General features: G+C 42.3%; 3 protein-coding genes across 3 annotated transcripts in view; all 3 read right to left on the minus strand.

Moving 5' to 3' along the window:
- The window catches only part of LOC124012438 (zinc finger protein 606-like), a 1,040,669-nt gene that overhangs the window by 84,515 nt on the left and 932,452 nt on the right, over positions 1-23,702 (minus strand). The gene's annotated exons all lie outside the window — the stretch shown is intronic.
- Positions 1-23,702, minus strand: part of LOC124012437 — a 971,157-nt gene that overhangs the window by 48,339 nt on the left and 899,116 nt on the right. The window lies entirely within an intron of this gene.
- LOC124012443 (zinc finger protein 252-like) lies at positions 333-11,746 on the minus strand. Its single transcript, XM_046326069.1, has 6 exons — positions 11,312-11,746; positions 10,818-10,948; positions 9,206-9,370; positions 3,992-4,153; positions 3,643-3,754; positions 333-3,291 (listed from the first exon to the last, which is right to left on the minus strand). The coding sequence occupies exons 1-6, from the start codon at positions 11,592-11,594 to the stop codon at positions 2,333-2,335; spliced, it is 1,812 nt and encodes a 603-aa protein (XP_046182025.1). The 5' UTR covers positions 11,595-11,746; the 3' UTR covers positions 333-2,332.

Consider the following 23,702-nt stretch of genomic DNA (forward strand, 5'->3'; position numbering starts at 1 on the left):
AACATTTCCCTACACTGGAACCAAGGGGCCCAGCCCGAACCATCAAAAACAGCCCTAGACCATTATTTCTCCTCCACGGCTGCTCGGCCATGGAAACCAATTTCATGAAGCTTCCTAAGGAGATCTGGAACTCGGTAGTAAGTGTTGCAAACGAGGACAGACAATTTTTACACGCTAAACGCTTCAGCACTCGGCGGTCCCATTCTGTGAGCTTGTGTGGCCTACCACTTCACGGCTGAGAAGTTGTTGGTCCTAGATGTTTCCACTTCACAATAATAGCACTTACAGTTGACCGGGGCAGCTCTAGCAGGGCAGAAAGTCACTGAGTTCTTCATTAAGGCTATTCTACTGTCAATGTTTGTCTATAGAGATTGCATGGCTGTGTGCTTGATTTTATTTACATCAGGAACGGGTGTGGCTGGAATAGCCGAATACACTAATTAAAAGGGGTGTCCACATATTTTTGTATATATAGTGTATTTCGCTGCCATTTTAGGAATTTGGCAATCCGCTCAAACCGAGTAAAATATACGTCCAACTCCTTTATGTTGAAAGGCGGTACAAGTCGGCTGTTCTGACCAAGATCAAAATCTGGCGAAGGTGCAAGATGGCTTCACTGGATTCGGAATGCTTCTAGATCCATCTCTCCTAATCTTAATGGCATGCTCACGTTCCTGTTCTTGTTGTCTGGCTGCATGTTCTCTTTCCCTTTCCTTGTGCTCAAGCTTCTGTTTTCTTTTTGCCTTTAGTTCTACCTCTCGCAGTTGCACATCTATGGGGTGTACTCTACCACCCGTAGGACCCTTTTCATCATCCTTCCCTCTCCGGAAGCATTTCCTCCTCCACCAAAGCAGTATAGACTAACTCTTTGAATACTGCCTTTGAATCGGCATGTACAACTTTGATGTCACAATGCTTTGCAATGACGAGCAGATTCTTCTTCGTACATTGTTCTAGCATCTTCCATGTACGGTTTTCCGCAAAAGCTTCCAACTTAAAGTCCATGGCTTTTTGAACTTTTTTTATTTATTAGCCTGTGTTCAACTTTTCGAAATGATTCCACCAATCTTCAAAGCTCTCAGGGTGGATGTCAGTGACAGAAACTCTTACCACAAAAGTGTCTTTTGAACACCCTAATATCTGGGCAAAGCAGAGCTTCAGAGTAGATTAGAGCAACTACCATACTCCTGGGCTTGAAGATCTCGGACGAGCCCCTATTTTGAAACCAGAAATTGGGTCCCCAACAGAAGGGGGAACGAACAAAAACCAAAACGAAACAGGTGGGGTTCTAGGAGGGGTTCTGAAAGACACTCATGGGGTTGTCCACTGAAAGTTGTCTAGCAACAACAACTGGGACCTAAAAGACACTCACCATGAGCGGCCATTAAATTTGCCCAAAAAACAGCAAACTGAATTAAAACCCACACCAAACTTAAAGACTGGATGCAAACCAAAAAGTGGAACAAAACGAAAACAGCGAAAATAAAATCAAATATATACACTAAAGGTGTTAACCCTCCACATCTCTCAAGCCATCTGGAGCACTGGGCCAGCACAGGTGAAAACCCTTCTGACTAACGAGATGACAGCCAGCACAGGTGTAACACATACTGACCAACGAGGTGACACCAATTGGTGCGCCCAACGTGCTAAAGTCCAACCTCGAAATATAAATGGAAAAACCAAAGCCTGTAACAACAGTAAAGTACAGAACAACAGAACAGTATTGTACGGTACAGTAGAGCACATTAGAGAACACAGTACAATGTACTCTACTGTCCTGTACGGTTCTCTTCTGTGATGTCCAAAGTTGTGAAACAAGATAGTGTTTGGGGTGGCGGAGCTCATTACAATAATAGCCCGTGTGTAGAATAATACCCAAATATGCAAAACACGGATATTACATATTTCTCTACCTTTGTGTACCTAATGAGGATACATCACTATGAAGCGAATGACATTCATAGCCATAATTATACATTTCTGTATAGTATAGATCAGGGACCCAAGATCTAATTCCATTATCAGATGTAAATCCACTATACATTCTGGAGTTCAATAACCAAAATAAATGTGTTCAATACTTAGTCAGGTAAACATGAATTAAGGCACTAATATTTCCTCATTATAAAAAACAGCATCAAACAACAGGTCAAGGTTGTCACTTTTCATCAGTGAAGCATTTTTACAGACACCATCCATCACCATATCATCTACTCTGCCTCATCATACTCATTCTTTCCTCAGTTCACTTCATATAGTTCCCTACTGCATCCAAAACCAACAGAATTAACTACAAACAAACTAGTATTACATTACATGTCACTATACTCTATACATGGGCCGTGTGCATTTTCTGCTGGTGTGTCCTGAGGTATCTCCCCTCTGAGAACCTCTTCCCGCAGTGCGTACAGGTGAATGGCCTCTCTCCCGTGTGGACCTTCAGGTGCCTCTTCAGCTGGTGTTGGTGGGAAAACCTCTTCTCACACTGCGGACAGCTGTAGGGTTTCTCCCCTGTGTGGACCCTCTGGTGCCTCTTCAGGCTGGACGAGTGGGAGAAACTGGCCCGGCACAGGTGGCAGCCGAAAGGTTTCTCCCCCGTGTGCATCCTCTGGTGGATCTCCACCTGTTTGGGGAAACTGAAGACTTTCCCACAGAATGAACACGGGAAGCGCTTCTCTTTGCCACCAGATCTGCTGATAGTGTCACAACTAATGTCATTTGTCAATGGGCTTGTGTAGCTATTTAGTGTTGAGGCACTGGAATTGTCTGAGGTCTGGTTTAACATAAGGGGAGTGTGAGGAGGTCGAATGCCAGGGAGTGTCTGTGTTGTGGCAGGGTCCATGTTCCAGTTGATAGATCCTATAGAAGGCAGGCTGAAGGCAGCACCTGTTGGAGGGTTAACCTGAGGCACCATCAGTCTCTCTGAATCACAACTATAGGAGCAGGATGGAGCATCGCTAGCCAAGTCTGTGTCTGTTCTCTCTTGCCGCATACGGATACCTCCCTGTCCCCGCAGACCAAATCTAATCCTCACCCTGGTCTCAGCCAGTCTGTTGTCATGGAGACTATTATCAGTTGTTGTTTTGTGTTCGACTGTCTGTTTCTGGTTGTGGTTAACAGTGTTGTTCACCAGCCCAGAGTTGAGGATGCTGTCCCTTCCACTGACATCCACTATGTCGCCTGTGGTCCTGGCCTGCTCGGTGATGTTCTCCACCGGGCCCTTGGCTGCACCTGTCTTAGAATCCAAGATCGTCGCCCAGTTTCCTCTGTTAGCCTCCAGCCAACCACCTGCAGGAAGAGGTTAGAGAATAGACTTTACAAACATGGCAGAGAATTCTACATATGGAGTTTTTTCAGTCTATTACCTGGTCAAGTTCATACATTATAATGCGTGTTTTTATATGTAAACATGAGTTGTATTGATTTCATTTTATGAATGAACAAAATCAATTATAGACAGGTGCATCACTGTTCCCATTGAAGATCTATTACTGTATCTAGGCTATATCAAATCAAATGTATTTATATAGCCCTTCTTACATCAGTTGATATCTCAAAGTGCTGTACAGAAACCCAGCCAAAAACCCCAAACAGCAAGCAATGCAGGTGTAGAAGCAGATGTGTGTATTTCTCCCTTACCTTGCTCCCCCATCTTTAGTCCACTCAGCAGATCAACACTCTCTGGTCCGTCTTCTATTGTCTCCTCTTTGACCAGCAGCAGATCAGGCTTCCCATCCTCCATGTCTACTGACTGTAAGAGAAACAGAGTGAGAGGATGTTGGATCAAGACATCTGATATGAGCACCCTGCTATGGAGCATCAATCTGATTGGGCAATGAGGGACTGCTATGAGTACAATTAAAAACATATTATCTGATTTAATACAATACTAATGGTTTAATACTAATTATATGGCATGGTCCCATACTTAAGACAAAATGAAGACCTGATCTAATACCATTCAGACAGTAGTTCACAGTGGGCTCACCTCAGTGAGATTGTGTGTGGTCCTGTGCTGCTCAGCTGGTACCGCTGTGGGTTCAGGAGGAGGTGTAGTCTGGTTGTCCTCCATGACTATGGTCCCCTCAGGGTTCCCCAGACCCTCCTCACACCCCTCCTCCTTCACCAGCAGCACCTCTGGACCCTCCTCCTGGAAGAGACAGGTGATACAGATTACACAGACATACACTCCCTCAGGTACGTACACACAGATAATAAAGAAACTTTCAACATGGAGTGTTTACCCATCCCCACTATGTTTGAGTCCTATACTGTAGTTACGGAATTACTTCATTGTTGTTAAACTCATCATGGTGGACATAAATATGATATGATGTTGTGGGTAAAAATAAGCTATGATAAGTCAAAAGTCATCAGACAAACCTGACTAAACTATTTTGACGTGTACAGTAGGTTTGTTAGTGTGTGGGTATGTGTAGCTACAGTAAGCTCCAAATATATTGGGACAATGACACATTTTTTTGGGGGGGGGGGGGGTATGATATTTGTGCTTCTCTAACCTTCTCACTTTTTTGTGCCATTACTTTTGGTCCCCTAAAATGGGGAGACTATGTACAAAAAATGTTGTAATTTCTAAAAAGTTCACCCGATATGGATTAAAAATACCCTCAGTTTAAAACGGGCAGTCTGTACTTTAACCTCATAGTCATTGTATCATTTATAATCGAAAGTGCTCAAGTACAGAGCCAAAACAAAACAAAAATTGCCACTGTCCCAATATGGAGCTCACTGTGTATTTAGTTATAAAGCGCTGTGCAAAAATAGGGTGGTATCAGATGTAATATACAAAAGAGAGTCTCAATGAAAGTCTTAGAAAGTCTAGTGTTTATTAAACATAAACAAGTTTAAATACACCATATGAAAACCACGTCTAAACTACAAATCTGCTTGATAAACTACATGAATTTTCTCATTAAAAGTGTCTTGGCAAAGAAATGAAGTAGTTGAATGGAAGTTATGAAATAAGCATTTGGGAACCTCATTTCCAGTGCCTTCAGAAAGTATTCATACCCCTTGACTTATTCCACATTTTGTTGTGTTACAAAGTAGGATTAAAATGGATTAAATTGAAAAGAAAAATGTCAACGAAACACAAAATACTCTGTCAAAGTAGAAGAAAAATTCTAGCAGTAGGAAAAATAAAACACTAATATATCATAAATAGATAGGTATGTAACCCCCTGAGTCAATACATGTTAGAATCCCCTTTGGCAGTTTTGAGCCTTTTCGGGTAAATCTAAGAGCTTTCCACACCTGGATTAACCAACAATTGGCCATTATTCTCTTCAAAATTCTTCACATTTTTTGAAGCTGTGGGCCAGAAGAGAAAATAACTTGACCCGGCCATGAAAGCTGCCAAAGCGTGTGGGTACATTGCTTACATCCGCTATGACAAGCTTATTGTCCACCCGCAGCAAACACACACACTCACACTCACACACACTCACACACACACACACACACACACACACAACTGATTAATGGACTGCTAAAATGTTTGTTTTTTCTCTTACTTTGTTATTTTCTATATTATGTCTGTCTCTGAGAGGCTACCCAGGAAAGAAATGACTCATTATTATATGTAGCCTTAGAAATAAGGTTAATGAAATCAATAACTTGCTAACATCAGGTAGCATTCATATATTAGCAATTTCTGAGACTCACTTAGATAATTCCTTTGATGATACAGCAGTAGCAATTACAAGGATATAACATCCATAGAAGAGACATACATGCTTATGGGGGAGGTGTTGCTATTTACAGTGCCTTCAGAAAGTATTCAGAACCCTTGATTTTTTACACATTGTTACGTTACAGGCTTATTCTAAAATATATATTTTTTTACGATACCAGATCTCACAATACCCCATAATGACAAACCGACAACAGGTTTAGACATTTTTTCAAAATTATTTTTATTTCTATTTATATAAGTATTTAGACCTTTTGCTATGAGACTCGAAATTGAGCTCAGGTGCATCCTGTTTCCATTGATCATCCTTGAGATGTTTCTACAACTTGATTGGTGTCCACCTGTGGTAAATTCAATTGATTGGACATGATTTGGAAAGGCACACACCTGTCTATATAAGGTCCCACAGTTGACAGTGCCTGTCAGAGCAAAAACCAAGCCATGAGGTTGAAGGAACAATCTGGGGAAGGTTACAAAAACATTTCTGCGGCATATAAGGTCCCCAAGAACACATTGGGCTCCGTCATTCTTAAATGGAAGAAGTTTGGAACCACTGAGACTCAAGCTGAGCAATCGAGGGAGAAGGGCCTCTAAAGGAGTTTCAGAGTTCCTCTGTGGAGGAAGGACAACCATCTCTGCAGCACTCCACCAATCAGGCCTTTATGGTAGATTGTCCAGACGGAAGCCACTCCTCAGTGAAAGGCACATGACAGCCCGCTTGGAGTTTGCCAAAAGGCACCTAAAGGACTCTCAGACCATGAGAAACAAGATTCTCTGGTCTGATGAAACAAAGATGGAACTCTCTGGCCTGAATGCCAAGCGTCACGTTTGGAGGAAACCTGGCACCATCCCTACGGTGAAGCATGGTGGTGGCAGCATCATGCTGTGGGGATGTTTTCAGCGGCAGGGACTGGGAAAGATGAACAGAGCAAAGTACAGATAGATCCTTGATGAAAACCTGCTCAGGACCTCAGACTGGGGCGAAGGTTCACCTTCCAACAGGAAAATGACCCTAAGTACACAGCCAAGACAACGCAGGAGTGGCTTCGTTACAAGTCTCTGAATGTCCTTGAGTGGCCCAGCCAGAGCCCGGACTTGCATCCGATCTAACATCTCTGGAGAGACCTGAAAATAGCTGTGCAGCGACACTCCCCACCCAACCCGACAGAGCTTGAGAGGATCTGCAGAGAAGAATGGGAGAAATTCCCGAAATACAGGTGTTCCAAGCTTGTAGCGTCAAACCCAAAACGACTCGAGGCTGTAATCGCTGCCAAAGCTGCTTCAACAAAGTACTGAGTAAAGGGTCTTAATACTTATATAAATGTGATATTTCAGAGTGAGCAAAGCTGTCATGGGTAGCTACTTTGAACAATCTAAAATATATTTTGTTTTGTTTAACTTTTTTGGTTGCTACATGATTCCATGTATGTCTTCACTATTATTCTACAATGTAGAAAACAGTAAAAATAAAGAAAAATAAAGAAAAACCCTTGAATGAGTAGGTGTGTCCAAACTTTGGACAGGTACTTTTTTTGATGTGTACTCATTACGTCTGCTGTTTTTGGTCAACACAAGACAGTTCAATGGAAACGCACCGCCATAGACAACTGTCACATCTATTTTCTACGCAAACTTTCTAAATGTCAGTGAAAAACCTCTGGACAAACGGAAACATAGTTCATGAGTTGAATCAGCGGTTTTTTTGTCTGGGGCTACAACAAAAATGTGTGCTGTTGGGGGTACTCGAGGACTGGAGTTGGGAACCTCTGGCCTACACAGTTCAAATACATTTTGTTAGGCTTATATATGCCTTATACACTGAGTGTGCAAGGCATTAGGAATACCTTCCTAATATTGAGTTACACCCCTTTTTGCCATCAGAACATCCTCAATTCGTTGGGGCATTGACTCAAAGGTCTCCAGTGCTTCCAGAGTTGTGTCAAGTTGGCTGGATGTCCTTCGGGTGGTGGACCATTCTTGATACACACGGGAAATAGCAGCATTGCAGTTCTTGACACACTCAAACCGGTGTGCCTGGCACTTACTTATATACCCCGTATAAAGGCACTTAAATATTTTGTCCCTCTGAATGGCACACATACACAATTAATGTCTCAAGGCTTAACAAAGAAGATTATTTAACCTGTCTCCTGCCCTTCATCTGCACTGATTTAAGTGGAGTTAACCAATGACATGAATAAGGGATCATACTGTAGGTTTCACCTGGATTCATGGAAAGAGCAGTTGTTCCTAATGTTTTGTACACTCAGTGTATATTTTACAATGTCTGGAAGCAACATTCCTCGCGGATATTCAACACTGAAATATGTTACTCCAGTAATTCCAATTGCAACTGTGGATCTTTTGATAATTCATCTGTCTTTAATGCAGGGTTTGATCTAAACGTCAGAAGCAATCGAGTTGGAATGGTTACTTTCAATGGAATGGTTTTCTGCTGGTGTATCCTGAGGTAGCTCCTCTCTAAGAACCTTTTCCTGCAGTGCGAACCACCTTTCTCCTGTGTGGACCTTCAGGTGCATCTTCAGCTGGCTGCTGGCGGTAGAATCTCTTCTCACACTGGGCTCAGCTGTATCATTTCTCCCCTGTATGGACCCTCTGGTGTCTCTTCAGGTTGCCAGCATGGGCAAAGCGCATGTTACACTGGGTACAGCTGAAGGGTTTCTCCCCTGTGTGGACCCTCTGGTGCCTCTTCAGGTCACCAGCCTGGGCAAAGCGAATGTGACATTGGGTACAGCTGTAGGGTTTCTCACCTGTGTGGACCCTCTGGTGGATCTCCACCTTCTGGGGGCAGCTGAAGCCTTTGTTACAGAACATGCAGAGGAACCGTTTCTCTTTACTTTTGCCTGATGTTGCTCCCCCTCCCCGAGCCTGGGCTCTAGCGCTGTCGTTTGAATTCAATACCTGATCGAAAAGGACATGGCTGTGTGAATCGGAAGACCCCATTGACGTGGATACTGGGTCGCAATCCCTGAACGCATGTAAAGGGGAGTGGGTCCCAACATTTAGATTGGTCTCTAAGCTTTCCCTGTAGTCTAAGAAATCACTGCTGTTGTCCTGCGAGTGTCCTTCTCCTAAGTGAGTCTGGTCTGCATTCCATGTCAGAGGAACGTCATCCTCCACTTTCACAGTCACTTCATCTATGACCAGACCCTCCCCTTTCTTATCTAGGTGCCCTTCAGAGTATACACTACTACTGTACTGGTTCCAGTCCCCTCTCATTGGATTAGTCTGTGTATCTAAGCCCACAGGCATGTCACCAGGTATCATCTGTGTCTCCGTAGCGTATGAACAGGACGGATCATTGACAGTCTGTAACACGTCACCGGAGTCCTGATGGGACAGAACCGTCGTCAGGTTACCGTGAAGTAAATACTCTGAGTGGGGAGCAGGACAGCCCAGTCGCCCCAGCACCATTGAAATCTTGGGGCATGTCTCTGTCTTGAAGATGGTGTTCGACGTTCCACTGACCTCCGTGATGCTGCTGGGCTGCGCTGGGGCGGTGGTGGGGTCCTCCGTGGTTACAGGGGGCGCTCCAGCCGCTGCAATCTGGCTGTCTCTGCTGTGCCGTGGGTTCTCTTCTCCTTCAGCCATCTCCTGCTTAACCCCAGGACCTGCAGCCTCCGCATCTGCAGACTAACACAAGAAAAGAGAAGGTTATTACCGGTACATGAGTTGAATAACAATGTCATAGGGAAGTCTCACGAGATAAATGAGGATGTAGAGGTACAGTGCATTCCAAAAGTATTCAGACACCTTCACTTTGTTGTTCGAGCCTTATTCTAAATTCCTCATCAATCTACTCACAAAACTCCATAATGACTAAGTGAAAACAGGTTTAGACATTTTTGCAAATGTATTAAAAATAAAACAGCAATATTATTGATTAATATTATATGTTATTTTTCTACAAAGCAATTGAGGGCAGGTGCATCCTGGTTCCACTGATCATCCTTGAGATGTTTCTACAACTTAATTCGGAGTCCACTTGTGGTAAATTCAATTGATTGGACATGATTTGGAAAGGAACTCACCTGTCTATATAAGGTTCCACAGTTGACAGTGCATGCCAGAGCAAAAACCGAGCAATGAGGTTGCCTTTATGGAGTGGCCAGATGGAAGCCACTCCTCAGTAAAAGGAGCATGACCGCCTGCATGGAGTTTGACAAAAGGCACCTAAAGGACTCTCAGACCATGAGAAACAAGATTCCCAGGTCTGATGAAACCAAGACTCTTTGGCCTGAATGCCAAGCATCACATCTGGAGGAAACCAGGCACTGCTCATCACCTGGTTAATACCATCCCTATGGTGAAACATGTTGGTGGCAGAATCATGCTGTGGGGATGTTTCTCAGCGGCAGGAACTGGGAGAATAGTCAGGATTGAGGGAAAGATGAACGGAGCAAAGTACATTGAGATAATTGATGAAAACCTGCTCAGGACCTCAGACTGGGGCGAAGGTTCACCTTCCAAAAGGACAACGACCCTAAGCACACAGCCAAGAGAACACATGAGTGGCTTCGGGACAAGTCTCTAAATATCCTTGAGTGGCCCAGCCAGAGCCTGGACTTGAACCCTATTGAACATCTCTGGAGAGACCTGAAAATAGCTGTGCAGCAGTGATCCCCATCTAACCTGACAGAGCTTGAGAGGATCTGCAGAGAAGAATGGGAGAAACTCTCCAAATACAGGTGTGCCAAGCTTGTAGCGTCATACCCAAGAAGACTTGCTGTAATCACTGCCAAAGGTGCTTCAACAAAGTACTGAGTAAAGGGTCTGAATACTTACGTAAATGTGATATTTCAGTTTCTTTTTTAGACAGTGAGAGAAAAATCAAAAATTATGTTTTTTCTTTGCCATTATGGGGTATTATGGGTGTGTAGATCGATGATGGGAAAAAAAATATTTTAAACAATTTCAGAATAAGATTAACGTAACTAAATGTAATAGAAACGGGGTCTAAATACTTTCCAAATCCACTGTAAGCAAGTGAATAGCTGAAGAGGAGCCTTTTCGGAAATAAACAGGCCACATTTGATTTACAAAGTAACAAAAACATTTTATGCAATACTATTATACTAACCTCTATTATGATAATGTGCTGGTTTGAGGTTCCACTCCCTTCATCAACTGTGATTGTTTGGTCATCTCTCCATGTATTGTGTCCAGGTGGCTTCACAAAGCTTCTGTGGCCTCCAGTGAGATGTCCTTCACCTGAGAGTGATTGGGGCAATAGAGGTGGTTAGGTACACTATTGACAGTTTTGACATTGTATGTAAGGTAACACTTCTCATAACTTCTTGATATACTATTTATAGATCGATTGATTATGTTCCATGCATCATATTGTTTTCAATTAGTAAATAATAGGAAATGTTGTCAATCAATAATCTGGTTAAAATATGAGTGTCTTAGTTATCTTGAACAAAGGAATCAGGGGAATTACTCCATGCAATCCAAAAACTGACTAACATCCAATTTTGGGCAACCATATGTACTTAACACATATAAATCCACACGTGCGCTTAGGGGAACAAGGCGCTAAGCCTGGCAGTCTTGGCCTTCTGCTAAATGTACCTCTAGCTATTCCTCTGTACTGGTCGAGAATCTTGACACTTCTTGGACGACTTGCGAGGACGCGATCTCGCATTGTCCTCTCTGCGCGCTCCCGTGCCATCTTCAGTTCCAGTAGCTGTAGTTTCCTTCGCAATGTCCTGTTTTCTTTCTGGCTTTGAGAAATTTCCAAACGAAACACTGCATAGTCGTCGTCTACGAGTTTACAGATCTCTGACACGGCTGCATTCGCTAGCACCTCCATGACGGAGGCTATTTGAGTGTGGAAAACCATACAGTTAGCCATTGTAAGCAGCTAGCTAGCGTTGCCTAAATAACATCTATCAACCAAGTCCTATCTCCAACGCGAATTTAAAAACGCTAACGTGGAAATTGTAATCCGACACTAGGGTTTGGGGAAAAGTCCGACCAAAGGCAATACAAAACTCTGATCCAGAAACTGTGACACAGGCAAGAAGAACTAAGTACTTCCGAGTCACGGATTTTTGGAATTCTTCTGAAATAAGAGTCCTGTACACTTTGCAAATGAATAATTGTGCCAAAACAATGGAAAATGTCCACAATTATCTATATATTTTATACTAGTTATCATAGAAATAATAATTTAAAGTATTTCTATGTGATTTTTTAATTTTTTAAAGCCTAAATGGTCAACAATGTTTTTTGTGTGTGTAATCCTATCATTTATTGGACTGTACCACAGGAGGTTAAGGCACCTTAATTGGGGAGGACGGGCTCATGTTAAGGCTGGAGTAAAATGTTATCAAACACATGGTTTGATGTGGGATAGAGTTCCATCGAGTCATGGCTCTATGTAGTACTGTGTGCTTCCCATAGTCTGTTCTGAACTTGAGGACTGTGAAGAGACCTCTGGTAGCATGTCTTGCGGGGTATGCATGTTTGTCCAAGCTGTGTGCAAGTAGTTCAAACAGACAGCTCAGTACATTCAACATGTCAAAACCTCTCACAAAGACAAGTAGTGATGAAGTCAATATCTCCTCCACTTTGGGCCAGGAGAGATTTACATGTGTAGCCGATGTGAAATGTCTGGCTAGTTAGCGGTGGTGCATGCTAGCGGCGTTTCAATCGGTGACGTCACTTGCTCTGAGACCTTGAAGTAGTGGTTTCCCTTGCTTTGCAACGGCCACGGCTTTTGTGGAGCGATGGGTAACGATGCTTCGAGGGTGACTGTTGACGTGCGCAGAGCGTCCCTGATTCGCGCCCAGATTGGGGGGACGGACGTAAAGTCTATACTGTTACACATGCATATTATTAATATTAGCTCTCTGTACATCCAAGGGCCAGCCGTCCTGCCCTGTTCTGAGACTATTGCATTTTTCCTGAGTCCCTCTTTGTGGCACCTGATCACACGACTGAACAGTAGTCCAGGTGCAACAAAACTAGAGCCTGTAGGACCTGCCTTGTTGATAGTGCTGTTAAGAAGTCAGAGTAGCGCTTTATTATGTACAGACTTCTCCCCATCTTAGCTACTGTTGTATCAATATGGTTTGACCATGACAGTGTTACTCCAAGCAGTTTAGTTTTGGAAATATTTAGGACTAACTTATTCCTTGCCACCCATTCTGAAACTAACTGTAGGTCTTTGTTAAGTGTTGCAGTCATTTCAGTCGTTGTAGTAGTTGACGTGTATAGTGTTGAGTCATCCACATACATAGACACACTGGCCTTACCCAAAGCCAGTGGTATGTCATTAGTAAAGCTTTTTTTAAAGTAATAATAATAAATAAGGGGCCAAGGGGAATTCTACCTGGATTATGTTTGAGAGGCTTCCATTAAAGAACACCCTCTGCGTTCTGTTAGACAGGTAACTCTATCCACAATATAGCAGGGGGTGTAGGGCCATAACACATGTTTTTCCAGCAGCAGACTATGATCGATAATGTAAAAAGCTGCACTGAAATCTAACAAAACAGCCCCCACAATCTCTTTATCATCATTTTCTCTCAGCCAATCATCAGTCATTTCTGTAAGTGCTGTGCTTATTGAATGTCCTTCCCTATAAGCATGCTGAAAGTCTGTTGTAAATTTGTTTACTGTAAAATAGCATTGTATCTGGTCAAACAGGCTGATTGCTCGGCTATATGAGCCAGTAAAGGGGGCTTTACTATTCTTAGGTAGTGGAATGACTTTAGCTTCCCTCCAGGCCTGAAGATACACACATTTTAGTAGGCTTCAATTTAAGATATGGCAAAGATGAGTGTAGCATTTCGCTACACTCGCATTAACATCTGCTAACCATGTGTATGTGACAAATAAAATTTGATTTGATTTGATTTGTCCCCTTTTATCCTCAGTAATTTTCCATCCAAGTTGTCAGACCTGGGTGGCTTGTCATTGTTGATAGACAACAATAATAATATTTTCACCTCTTCCACACTCACTTTACAGAATTCAAAATTACAATGGTTGTCCTTCATAATTTGGTCATATATACTTGGATGTGTAGTGTCAGCATTTGTTGCTGGCATGTCATGCTTAAGTTTGTTAATCTTGCCAATGGAAAAAAATCATTAAATGAGTTTGCAATATCAGTGGATTTTGTGGTGAATGAGCCATCTGATTTAATGAATGATTGAGCTGAGTATGCCTTTTTGCCGAAATTTCATTTAAGGAGCTCCAAAGCTTTTTTACTATCATTCTTTGTCATTTATCTTTGTTTCATAGTGTAGTACAATGCAATATGTATGTTCAATATGAAAATCCTACTGCATTTAAACTGATAGGCCAGACTTTGGCTGCAAAATGAGCAGTGATGCTCCTCGCGTTGTAAACTCAGTGGATTTGGAAAGTAGAAGTGCTTCTGAGTAGAATGGACCCCACCTTTTAGGTGGTATAGGAAATTAACATAATAACTATCTAGTAATCATTACCTTTAATGCTGTTAACAATAATGTCAATGCTATGACATTATTTTTTCAATTATGGCGATTCACTTTTTTCCTTGTTTGATATTATTAAACAATTCTAAGTCTGCTAACATTTTCTCATAAAATTTTACGAATTTCAACCATTATAATTTTTTAACCATCGTCATTGCAGGACTTTTATTTTGAAGGGAAATTGCCGAGGTCACAGCCTTTTTCTTGCATGTTCTTACTGGCAGAATGGAGGTTAAAGAAAGGATTTTATAGGCGTAGACCTTGCGAGCTTGTAGTCCTAAAAAACACAGATGATTTAGCATTTTCTACCTCTTCTTCGTTAGGAGATCCTTCACATTTTGTTCAATTAGATAATATCAGTCAGTTAACATGACATTTATGAATTATGAAGCCTTTATGTGGTGGTTTTGATTATATAAATGCTTCCAAATTCACAAAGTATGGTTAGCTGATGAAGATTATCTCATAGAACAAAACGTATAAATTCTCCTGAAACTGTGTTTACCACAGACCTTATTTTCGGTGATATTATCAACAACAAAAAATCATTAATTTCCCCATAGGCTTTGGCCAAAGAGCCATGGCGGAGTTCGCCTCCGTTAGTGCATACAAAAAGACGCCATTACTATTGCGCTCAATTGGTTGGCGTCACAACTCAGTGTGGCTAAATGAAAAGGGTATGCGGGCTGTTCTTTGAAAAACGGTACTGTTTATTACATTACACATAAAAAATGTCACGATCAGTATCTTTCAGAGCAGACTTGCTTAGAACAATTTCCGTAACTAACCACGTTTCCATCCAACCATTTCATGCGGATGAATTACCTGACGCAGGCAAAACGTTACGACAGGCTGATGTTAAAAAAATAAATAATAATACTTAAGACAATTTATTCATTCGACATGTTTGGATCTTTCTTTATCGGTAAAATGTATTATGCAATAAATGGCGGTGGAAACGCATTCATGCGCAAATATTGCTATATTAACCATAACTTCGAAGTAAACTTTGAGTCATGCTATGATATGTAGTGTGGTCCTCCCACTACGACTCTGTGCATCCAGTTTATTATGTTACAGATTAATTTTTATGATTAATTTCACAGGGTGGTGTAGGTGCAAAGTGATGAGCTTGACGCACCTTTCCAATAAATATCAAGGGTCTTATTCTGGTGACATGATGATCGATGCTTGGCTGCCGTTTGGCAAATAATATCGCTCATATCCATAATAATCTCATAATGAAGGTTGCCTACGGGCACTGTATCTCCGAGTTTGTTGGCAAGAGCGCATGTGCCAAGACCAGTGTAGGCACATTTGCTATTTAACCAGGGTTGGGAAGTAACGGATTACAAAAAAACGGTAGCTGTAATCTTTTACTTTACCAGCAAAAAATATTGTAATCAGATTAGAGGCGGGCGACAATTTCGTTATTGTTTCATTTGTGGATTATCCTTGCATATTATCGAGATTACAAAGTGTCACCAACAAAACGGTAAACAGAGCTAGGCCTATAACAAATGCAGCACATGGCATCCATTTTTCACATGTAAATAGCCATTTTCAGTAGCTCTCAGCATGCCATTCCATGAGCGCAACATTTATTTTTCAACTCGAATCAATGAGCCCAATCAGTCCTCCATGACACAAAATCATAAACAACATAGTAGGACTTGCTAATAAATCCTTAGTTGAGGTTATGCTCAGGTAAAACAATTTGGCTAATCTATACTTCCATATTTCCAAGTCCTATCCTTCAAGATCAAGTGGTATAACATTTATTGGAATGACTGGAATTTTGATAGACTTTGGTTTTTAAATGTAAAGATACTATTTAATCGTATTTATTTATGTAGTATAAAGCGATAGGTTAGAAGAAGCCTACATAACCAACCCATAAAGTAAAAGATAACTATATATGGCCAGCAATGTAAACTTTAACATTGATTTATCCTGCAATTGGTAGCATACATTTTTGTCTTCTTCTAATGCCTCTTAAGGGAAAGTAATTTAAAAGTAACTGAATATAATTAGATTACACTACTGATTTGGGTAATCAAAAAGTTAGTTACCTGTCAAATTGTAATCAATAATGTAACGGATTACATTTAGAAAGTAACCTACCCAACCCTGTACGGCACAATTTTTCCTGAAAAAAAAAAATGAAAATGCGATGGAAACCTATTTAACTTGTATTTTCATTCAGTACATGGGAATTGGAACTGTAAAATTTATTTGTATGTGAACTATATCGTCACACACAGCCTTTTATCCTCAAAAAGTCAGTTGGATCAAAACACAACCACTGGTGAGAAAATGCATACTGTTTTATGCAGATATTAGAATATTCACATTAAAATCTGTCGCAAATTGGATGGACACCTAGCTACTGACCTAAAAGGAAAGGGTGGCTAGATCCTATCAGTGGTAAGGACAGAAACCTATAGGTTTCATATCAAAAAGACAAACATGATTTTCATTTGCTGACCGATTTGATCACCTATTTTGTTTTTTACATAAAGGAACAGATGAAGCCAGGTTGTCTGTCAAAACATTGGTTATTAAATTATTGCATCTGAGGCTCTCCTTTTCAGCTAACCAGCACCTCACCTAAATAGGTGTGCATTTCTTTCACCTCCAGACCACCTGATAATGTAAAATAATAATACAAAAAAATAGGAACATTATGTTGTTATGAATAGAACACAGGCAAAACCAAACTCAAGAGTGGCAAATGTAGTGTTACACTTTAATGCCAGCACCTCAAACAACAAGTCATGTGAGCGTACCCAGATGTTCAACTGAGGGACTTAGTAATCCAAAAAACTCTTACTGTACCCCAAGACACTTCACATGATGACCATAATATGTCAGATAAAGAATGGTTCCCAGATATCCCTTGTGTACATCTCAAGCCATACTGCTACGATTTCTCCCCAGTGTGGACACTCCTTCCTGAGTAGCCTTATCAGACATAGGAGAAGCTCTTCACTTGAAGGGGCTTGGTGAGAACGGTCTGGTGCCTCTTCACAGAGTTTGCCTCAGTGAAGCAGTTCCCAAATGTGGGGAAGGCGTACAGCGTGTCAGCGTCCGTCCTAATGCTCATCCCCTCACGTTGTGACACAATGACACTAGAGCAGGGGATCTTAAAACTTTTTCAGTTTGGGACCCAAATGAGAAATTCTGTGTTTTCCTGGGACCCAAGCTTAGGAAAATATGCAACTATACATACATATCGGCACATTTAACTGCCTTTATGCCTAACAAACATGCAATATATACATAAACAAATAATGAAATACCCATAAATATCTTTTCATGTTTATTTTTCCCCATTTCAAAACACTCTTACATACCTGTCTAGGTTGGAACTGTTGCTGTTAAATACAATAAATGATTTCATTCGGAACTGGAATAAAAGGATTGATCACATCACACAGATGTATAACAGAACACACACACACAGGCTTTTTGAACGTGCAACCCTAAGTAACAGTACAGATAAATGTCAGGCCTACTGTACATCTTACTGTAGAAATTATTGTTTATAGAATGTCTAGGTTGGAACTGTTGCTGTTTAAAATAATTATTTTTCTATTCTGAACTGGAATAAACTGATTGATCACATCACACAGATGTAGACCAGAAAACACCTACATACACAGTCATAATGAGTGTGTGGCTGGTTGAAGTTTTCAACAAGTAGGTCTATTCTGGACTCACTTTTTCACAGTGCAACACTGAAGTCATGCTCAGCATTGGCACTGTTTCTGTACTTGAGAACCCTGACTTGCATAGGTATGTGGTGCCAAACTGGATCAGAACATCTACTGCTTTCTCAGTCAGGTAGGAGACCGCTTAAATGCTGCAGATGAGCAACCCAGAACTGTGTGAGTGTTTGCCTCAAAAAGCATCTCGCTTCAATCAATTATTACATGTATTTTAACAGCAACAGTTCCAATCTAGACTTGTTTAACAATAATGTCTACAGTAAAATGTACTGTATGCCTGATGATTTTAAATCTTCATCTGTACTGTTTCTTAGGGTTGCACGCTCAGTAGTTAGTTAGCTTGCTTTGGCTAACGTAACTATTAATGTAAACTCACTCACTTTTGTACATCACCTTGGTCCGTACAATTGACCTTATTTTAGCAGCCCAAAAATGTAATACTACCAGATCAATTGTAATGTCAATACCATTGTAAAGCACCATTTCTCCCCTTTCCAACAGAATCAATTACATGACCCCCACGCTGCCCGTTTCTGCATAATTCAAGAAGACAATGAGCCTCGTCGGGTCTTTTTAAAAATGGCGAGTGGGAAAATAGCTTTTTTTCACTTGATCTGTCCAACTTATCGCCTCTAAAATGTAAATAAAACACTATAAATACTATATAATGTGTCATTACATACCTATTTGAAGGTTTGTGTCGAATTTGAATCAGGTTTTTAGGGCAGTGCTAAAGTGATCTTAGAAATAAACAGCGACTTTGAGAGTCATGATCGCATGCAGTGATGATGCAAAAAAATGACTAGGTATCCCCCCTTACCCCCGTCACTGTCCAATTCTTGTTTTAAAATGATGAGGGAAGTGCTACACCTGGTGGAGAGAGATTGTAAGACAGAAAGTTGCTTTATGCGTGCTGTACGTTACGACATGACACGTCACGATGTAACAGAGGGTGTTTTTTCAACTTCTCTCCAATACTAGAGCTATTACCATGTCGATCAACGCTTGAAAAGAAATTCACAACCCCGATTTTGAAGTCAACACAGTCCCATTAGCCTCGTTTGAATGTTGTGGTTGCGCACATTTCTACGAAGTGGGGTGAGTTTACGTTAGCTGTGTAACGTTACAAGGCCAGAGGATTTTTTTGAAAGAGAAATTCACATCTACTATGAGAGAGAGTACTCCCTTATTTATGCATAAATGAAATGACAACAATGCCTTGCTAGTTGACTTACTTTTCCACTTTCGAAGCACTGTTTCCTGAAGCATTCTGCCCTGTTCTGAAAGAACTCCCTGGGTTTACCGTCATGTTGTGCCTGGATGTTTGTTCAGTACGTGTCAATCTATTAATTTGTTCATTTTGAGAAACTCATTACTATGCACTTCCCCACACAAAACATATTGTGGGCGCTCCTCGTTGTTTCTCAAAGTTTGTGTGAAAGAGACAAAAAGTAATTACTGTATTTGCGTTTCATGACGATTGAGCTCAGTCAGAACTTGTGAGTTCCAGCATGAGTCCATTTCATGACAGCGGTGAGTGATGGCGACTGGGAATAACAAGTCAGTGGCTTGAACGACAGCGCTGCAGCGTGTGGGTCGCGGAGTGATCTTCAACAAAACTGCAGAAAAAAAGATCGGTAAACTGTGAAGCACACGGGCATCTCCCTCTACCTCTCATACTCGCGCAGCTACCAAACTGAGAGATCGCTGCTAAGTAGAAAGCGCAGTTGCACTTGTCCAAATAAATTCCAGTAGTTAATTAAATAATTATACATTTATGTTGCGACCCCTACTTTAAGAAATAGAAGCAAGTCTTTCAGCTACCTCTAGCCATTGTTTGGGTGTTGTTGGGATTGTGTGCTGTGTTATAGGCTAGGTACCTCTTGTGGTGAACACCCACCCTGACCTTGCCTGTATTGGTGGGGTAACCATGGAGGTAACTGAGGCAGGCCTTTTTATTTTGCCTTTATTTAACTAGGAACAAAGAACAAATTCTTATTTTCAATGACGGCCTAGGAACAGTGGGTTAACTGCATTGTTCAGGGGCAGAATGACAGATTTTTACCTTGTCAGCTTGGGGATTTGATCTTGCAACCTTTCTGATACTAGTCCAACACTCTAACCACTAGGCTACCTGCCGCCTAGACCTTCTATGAAACCATTCCCTAGGCATTTAAACAGGAGAACAGAAAGATGAAAGCAATCTGTAGTTCATTGGGAGAGGACATCAGTTCTGTATGTCGGCCTGCAACGGAAACATGCGGTCTCTCCTTCACTGCAGCCGAGGTGAGTAAGACGTTTAAACGTGTTAACCCTCGCAAGGCTGCAGGCCCAGACGGCATCCCCAGCCGCGCCCTTAGAGCATGCGCAGACCAGCTGGCCGGTGTGTTTACGGACATATTCAATCAATCCCTATACCAGTCTGCTGTTCCCACATGCTTCAAGAGGGCCACCATTGTTCCTGTTCCCAAGAAAGCTAAGGTAACTGAGCTAAACGACTACCGCCCCGTAGCACTCACTTCCATCATCATGAAGTGCTTTGAGAGACTAGTCAAGGACCATATCACCTCCACCCTACCTGACACCCTAGACCCACTCCAATTTGCTTACCGCCCAAATAGGTCCACAGACGATGCAATCTCAACCACACTGCACACTGCCCTAACCCACCTGGACAAGAGGAATACCTATGTGAGAATGCTGTTCATCGACTACAGCTCGGCATTCAACACCATAGTACCCTCCAAGCTCGTCATCAAGCTCGAGACCCTGGGTCTCGACCCCGCCCTGTGCAACTGGGTACTGGACTTCCTGACGGGCCGCCCCCAGGTGGTGAGGGTAGGCAACAACATCTCCTCCCCGCTGATCCTCAACACGGGGGCCCCACAAGGGTGCGTTCTGAGCCCTCTCCTGTACTCCCTGTTCACCCACGACTGCGTGGCCACGCACGCCTCCAACTCAATCATCAAGTTTGCGGACGACACAACAGTGGTAGGCTTGATTACCAACAACGACGAGACGGCCTACAGGGAGGAGGTGAGGGCCCTCGGAGTGTGGTGTCAGGAAAATAACCTCACACTCAACGTCAACAAAACTAAGGAGATGATTGCGGACTTCAGGAAACAGCAGAGGGAACACCCCCCTATCCACACCGATGGAACAGTAGTGGAGAGGGTAGCTAGTTTTAAGTTCCTCGGCATACACATCACAGACAAACTGAATTGGTCCACTCACACTGACAGCGTCGTGAAGAAGGCGCAGCAGCGCCTATTCAACCTCAGGAGGCTGAAGAAATTCGGCTTGTCACCAAAAACACTCACAAACTTCTACAGATGCACAATCGAGAGCATCCTGGCGGGCTGTATCACCGCCTGGTACGGCAACTGCTCCGCCCTCAACCGTAAGGCTCTCCAGAGGGTAGTGAGGACTGCACAACGCATCACCGGGGCAAACTACCTGCCCTCCAGGACACCTACACCACCCGTTGTTACAGGAAGGCCATAAAGATCATCAAGGACATCAACCACCGAACCACTGCCTGTTCACCCCGCTATCATCCAGAAGGCGAGGTCAGTACAGGTGCATCAAAGCTGGGACCGAGAGACTGAAAAACAGCTTCTATCTCAAGGACATCAGACTGTTAAACAGCCACCACTAACATTGAGTGGCTGCTGCCAACACACTGTCATTGACACTGACCCAACTCCAGCCATTTTAATAATGGGAATTGATGGGAAATGATGTAAATATATCACTAGCCACTTTAAACAATGCTACCTTATATAAATGTTACTTACCCTACATTATTCATCTCATATGCATATGTATATACTGTACTCTACATCATCGACTGCATCCTTATGTAACACATGTATCACTAGCCACTTTAACTATGCCACTTTGTTTACTTTGTCTACACACTCATCTCATATGTATATACTGTACTCGATACCATCTACTGTATGCTGCTCTGTACCATCACTCATTCATATATCCTTATGTACATGTTCCTTATCCCCTTACACTGTGTATAAGACAGTAGTTTTGGAATTGTTAGTTAGATTACTTGTTGGTTATCACTGCATTGTCGGAACTAGAAGCACAAGCATTTCACTACACTCGCATTTAACATCTGCTAACCATGTGTATGTGACAAATAAAATTTGATTTGATTTGATTTGATTTTGATTTGAATCCATGATAACAACGGCAGAGAAATCATATCTCGAAGGACAATCAAGACAATATGCTCAACACCCCGGCCATCCTACATTCTAAACTAGATGCCCTCAATCTCACAAATTATCAAGGAACCTACCAGGTACAACCCTAAATCCGTAAACATGGGCACCCTCACAGAGATCATCCTGCTCATCCTCATGACCAACCTGCTCTCTAAATACATCTCTGCTATCTTCAACCAGGATCTCAATGATCACTGCCTGCGTCCATAATTTGTCCGCGGTCAAACGACCACCCCTCATCACTGTCAAACGCTCCCTAAAACACTTCATCGAGCAGGCCTTTCTAATCGACCTGGCCCGAGTATCCTGGAAGGATATTGACCTCATTCCGTCAGTAGAGGATGTCTGGTTGCTCTTTAAAAGTGTTTTCCTCATCATCTTAAATAAGCATGCCCCATTCAAAAAAATGGAGAACTAAGAACAGATATAACCCTTGGTTCACTCCAGACTTGACTGCCTTTGACCAGCACAAAAACATCTTGTGATGTACTGCATTAGCATCGACTAGCCCCCGCGATATGCAACTTTTCAGGGAAGTTAGGAACCAATATACACAGGCAGTAAGGAAAGCAAAGGCTAGCTTTTTCAAACAGAAATTTGCATCCTGTAGCAGGATGTAACTCCAAAACGTTCTGGGACACTAAAGTCCATGGACAATAAGAGCACCTCCCAGCTTCCCACTGCACTGAGGCTAGGAAACACTGTCACCACCGATAAATCTACGATAATTGAGAATTTCAAGAAACATTTTTCCACGGCTGGCCATGCTTTCCACCTAGCTACCCCTAACGCGGCCAACAGCTCTGCACCCCCCACAGCAACTTGCCCAAGCCTCCCCCATTTCTCCTTCACCCAAATCCAGATAGCTGATGTTCTGAAAGAGATGCAAAATCTGGACCCCTACAAATCAGCTGGGCTAGACGTTCTGGACCCTATCTTTCTAAAATGATCCGCCACAATTGTTTCAACCCCATTTACTAGCCTGTTCAACCTCTCTTTCGTATCGTCTGAGATCCCCAAAAATTGGAAATCTGCCGCAGTCATCCCCCTTTTCAAAGGGGGAGACACTCTAGACCCAAACTGTTATAGACCTATATCCATCCTGCCCTGCCTTTCTAAAATCTTTGAAAGCCAAGTTAATAAACAGATCACCAACCATTTTGAATCCTATCATACCTTCTCCACTATGCAATCTTGTTTCCAGGCTGGTCATGGGTGCACCTCAGCCACGCTCAAGGTCCTAAAAGATATCATAACCGCCATTGATAAAAGTCTGTACTGTGCAGCCATCTTCATCGACCTGGCCAAGGCTTTCGACTCTGTCAATCAACGCATTCTTATCGGCAGACTCAATAGCCTTGGTTTCGCAAATGACTGCCTCGCCTGGAGAGTTCAGTGTGTCAAATCGGAGAGCCTGTTGTCCGGACCTATGGCAGTCTCTATGGGGGTGCCACAGAGTTCAATTCTCAGGCTGACTCTTTTCTCTGTACACATTAATGATGTCGCTCTTGCTGCTGGT

This window comes from Oncorhynchus gorbuscha, linkage group LG24, assembly GCF_021184085.1.
Source record: "Oncorhynchus gorbuscha isolate QuinsamMale2020 ecotype Even-year linkage group LG24, OgorEven_v1.0, whole genome shotgun sequence".
NCBI lineage: Eukaryota > Metazoa > Chordata > Actinopteri > Salmoniformes > Salmonidae > Oncorhynchus > Oncorhynchus gorbuscha.

Excerpts from the sequence above, each read along its gene's own strand:
- LOC124012443 (XM_046326069.1), bottom strand. The coding sequence starts at position 11,594 with ATGGCTAACTGTATGGTTTTCCACACTCAAATAGCCTCCGTCATGGAG. Across the intron at positions 9,371-10,817 it reads AGCACATTATCATAATAGAG|TCTGCAGATGCGGAGGCTGC; the intron begins GTTAGTATAATA and ends TTCTTGTGTTAG. Across the intron at positions 3,292-3,642 it reads ACTAAAGATGGGGGAGCAAG|GTGGTTGGCTGGAGGCTAAC; the intron begins GTAAGGGAGAAA and ends CTCTTCCTGCAG.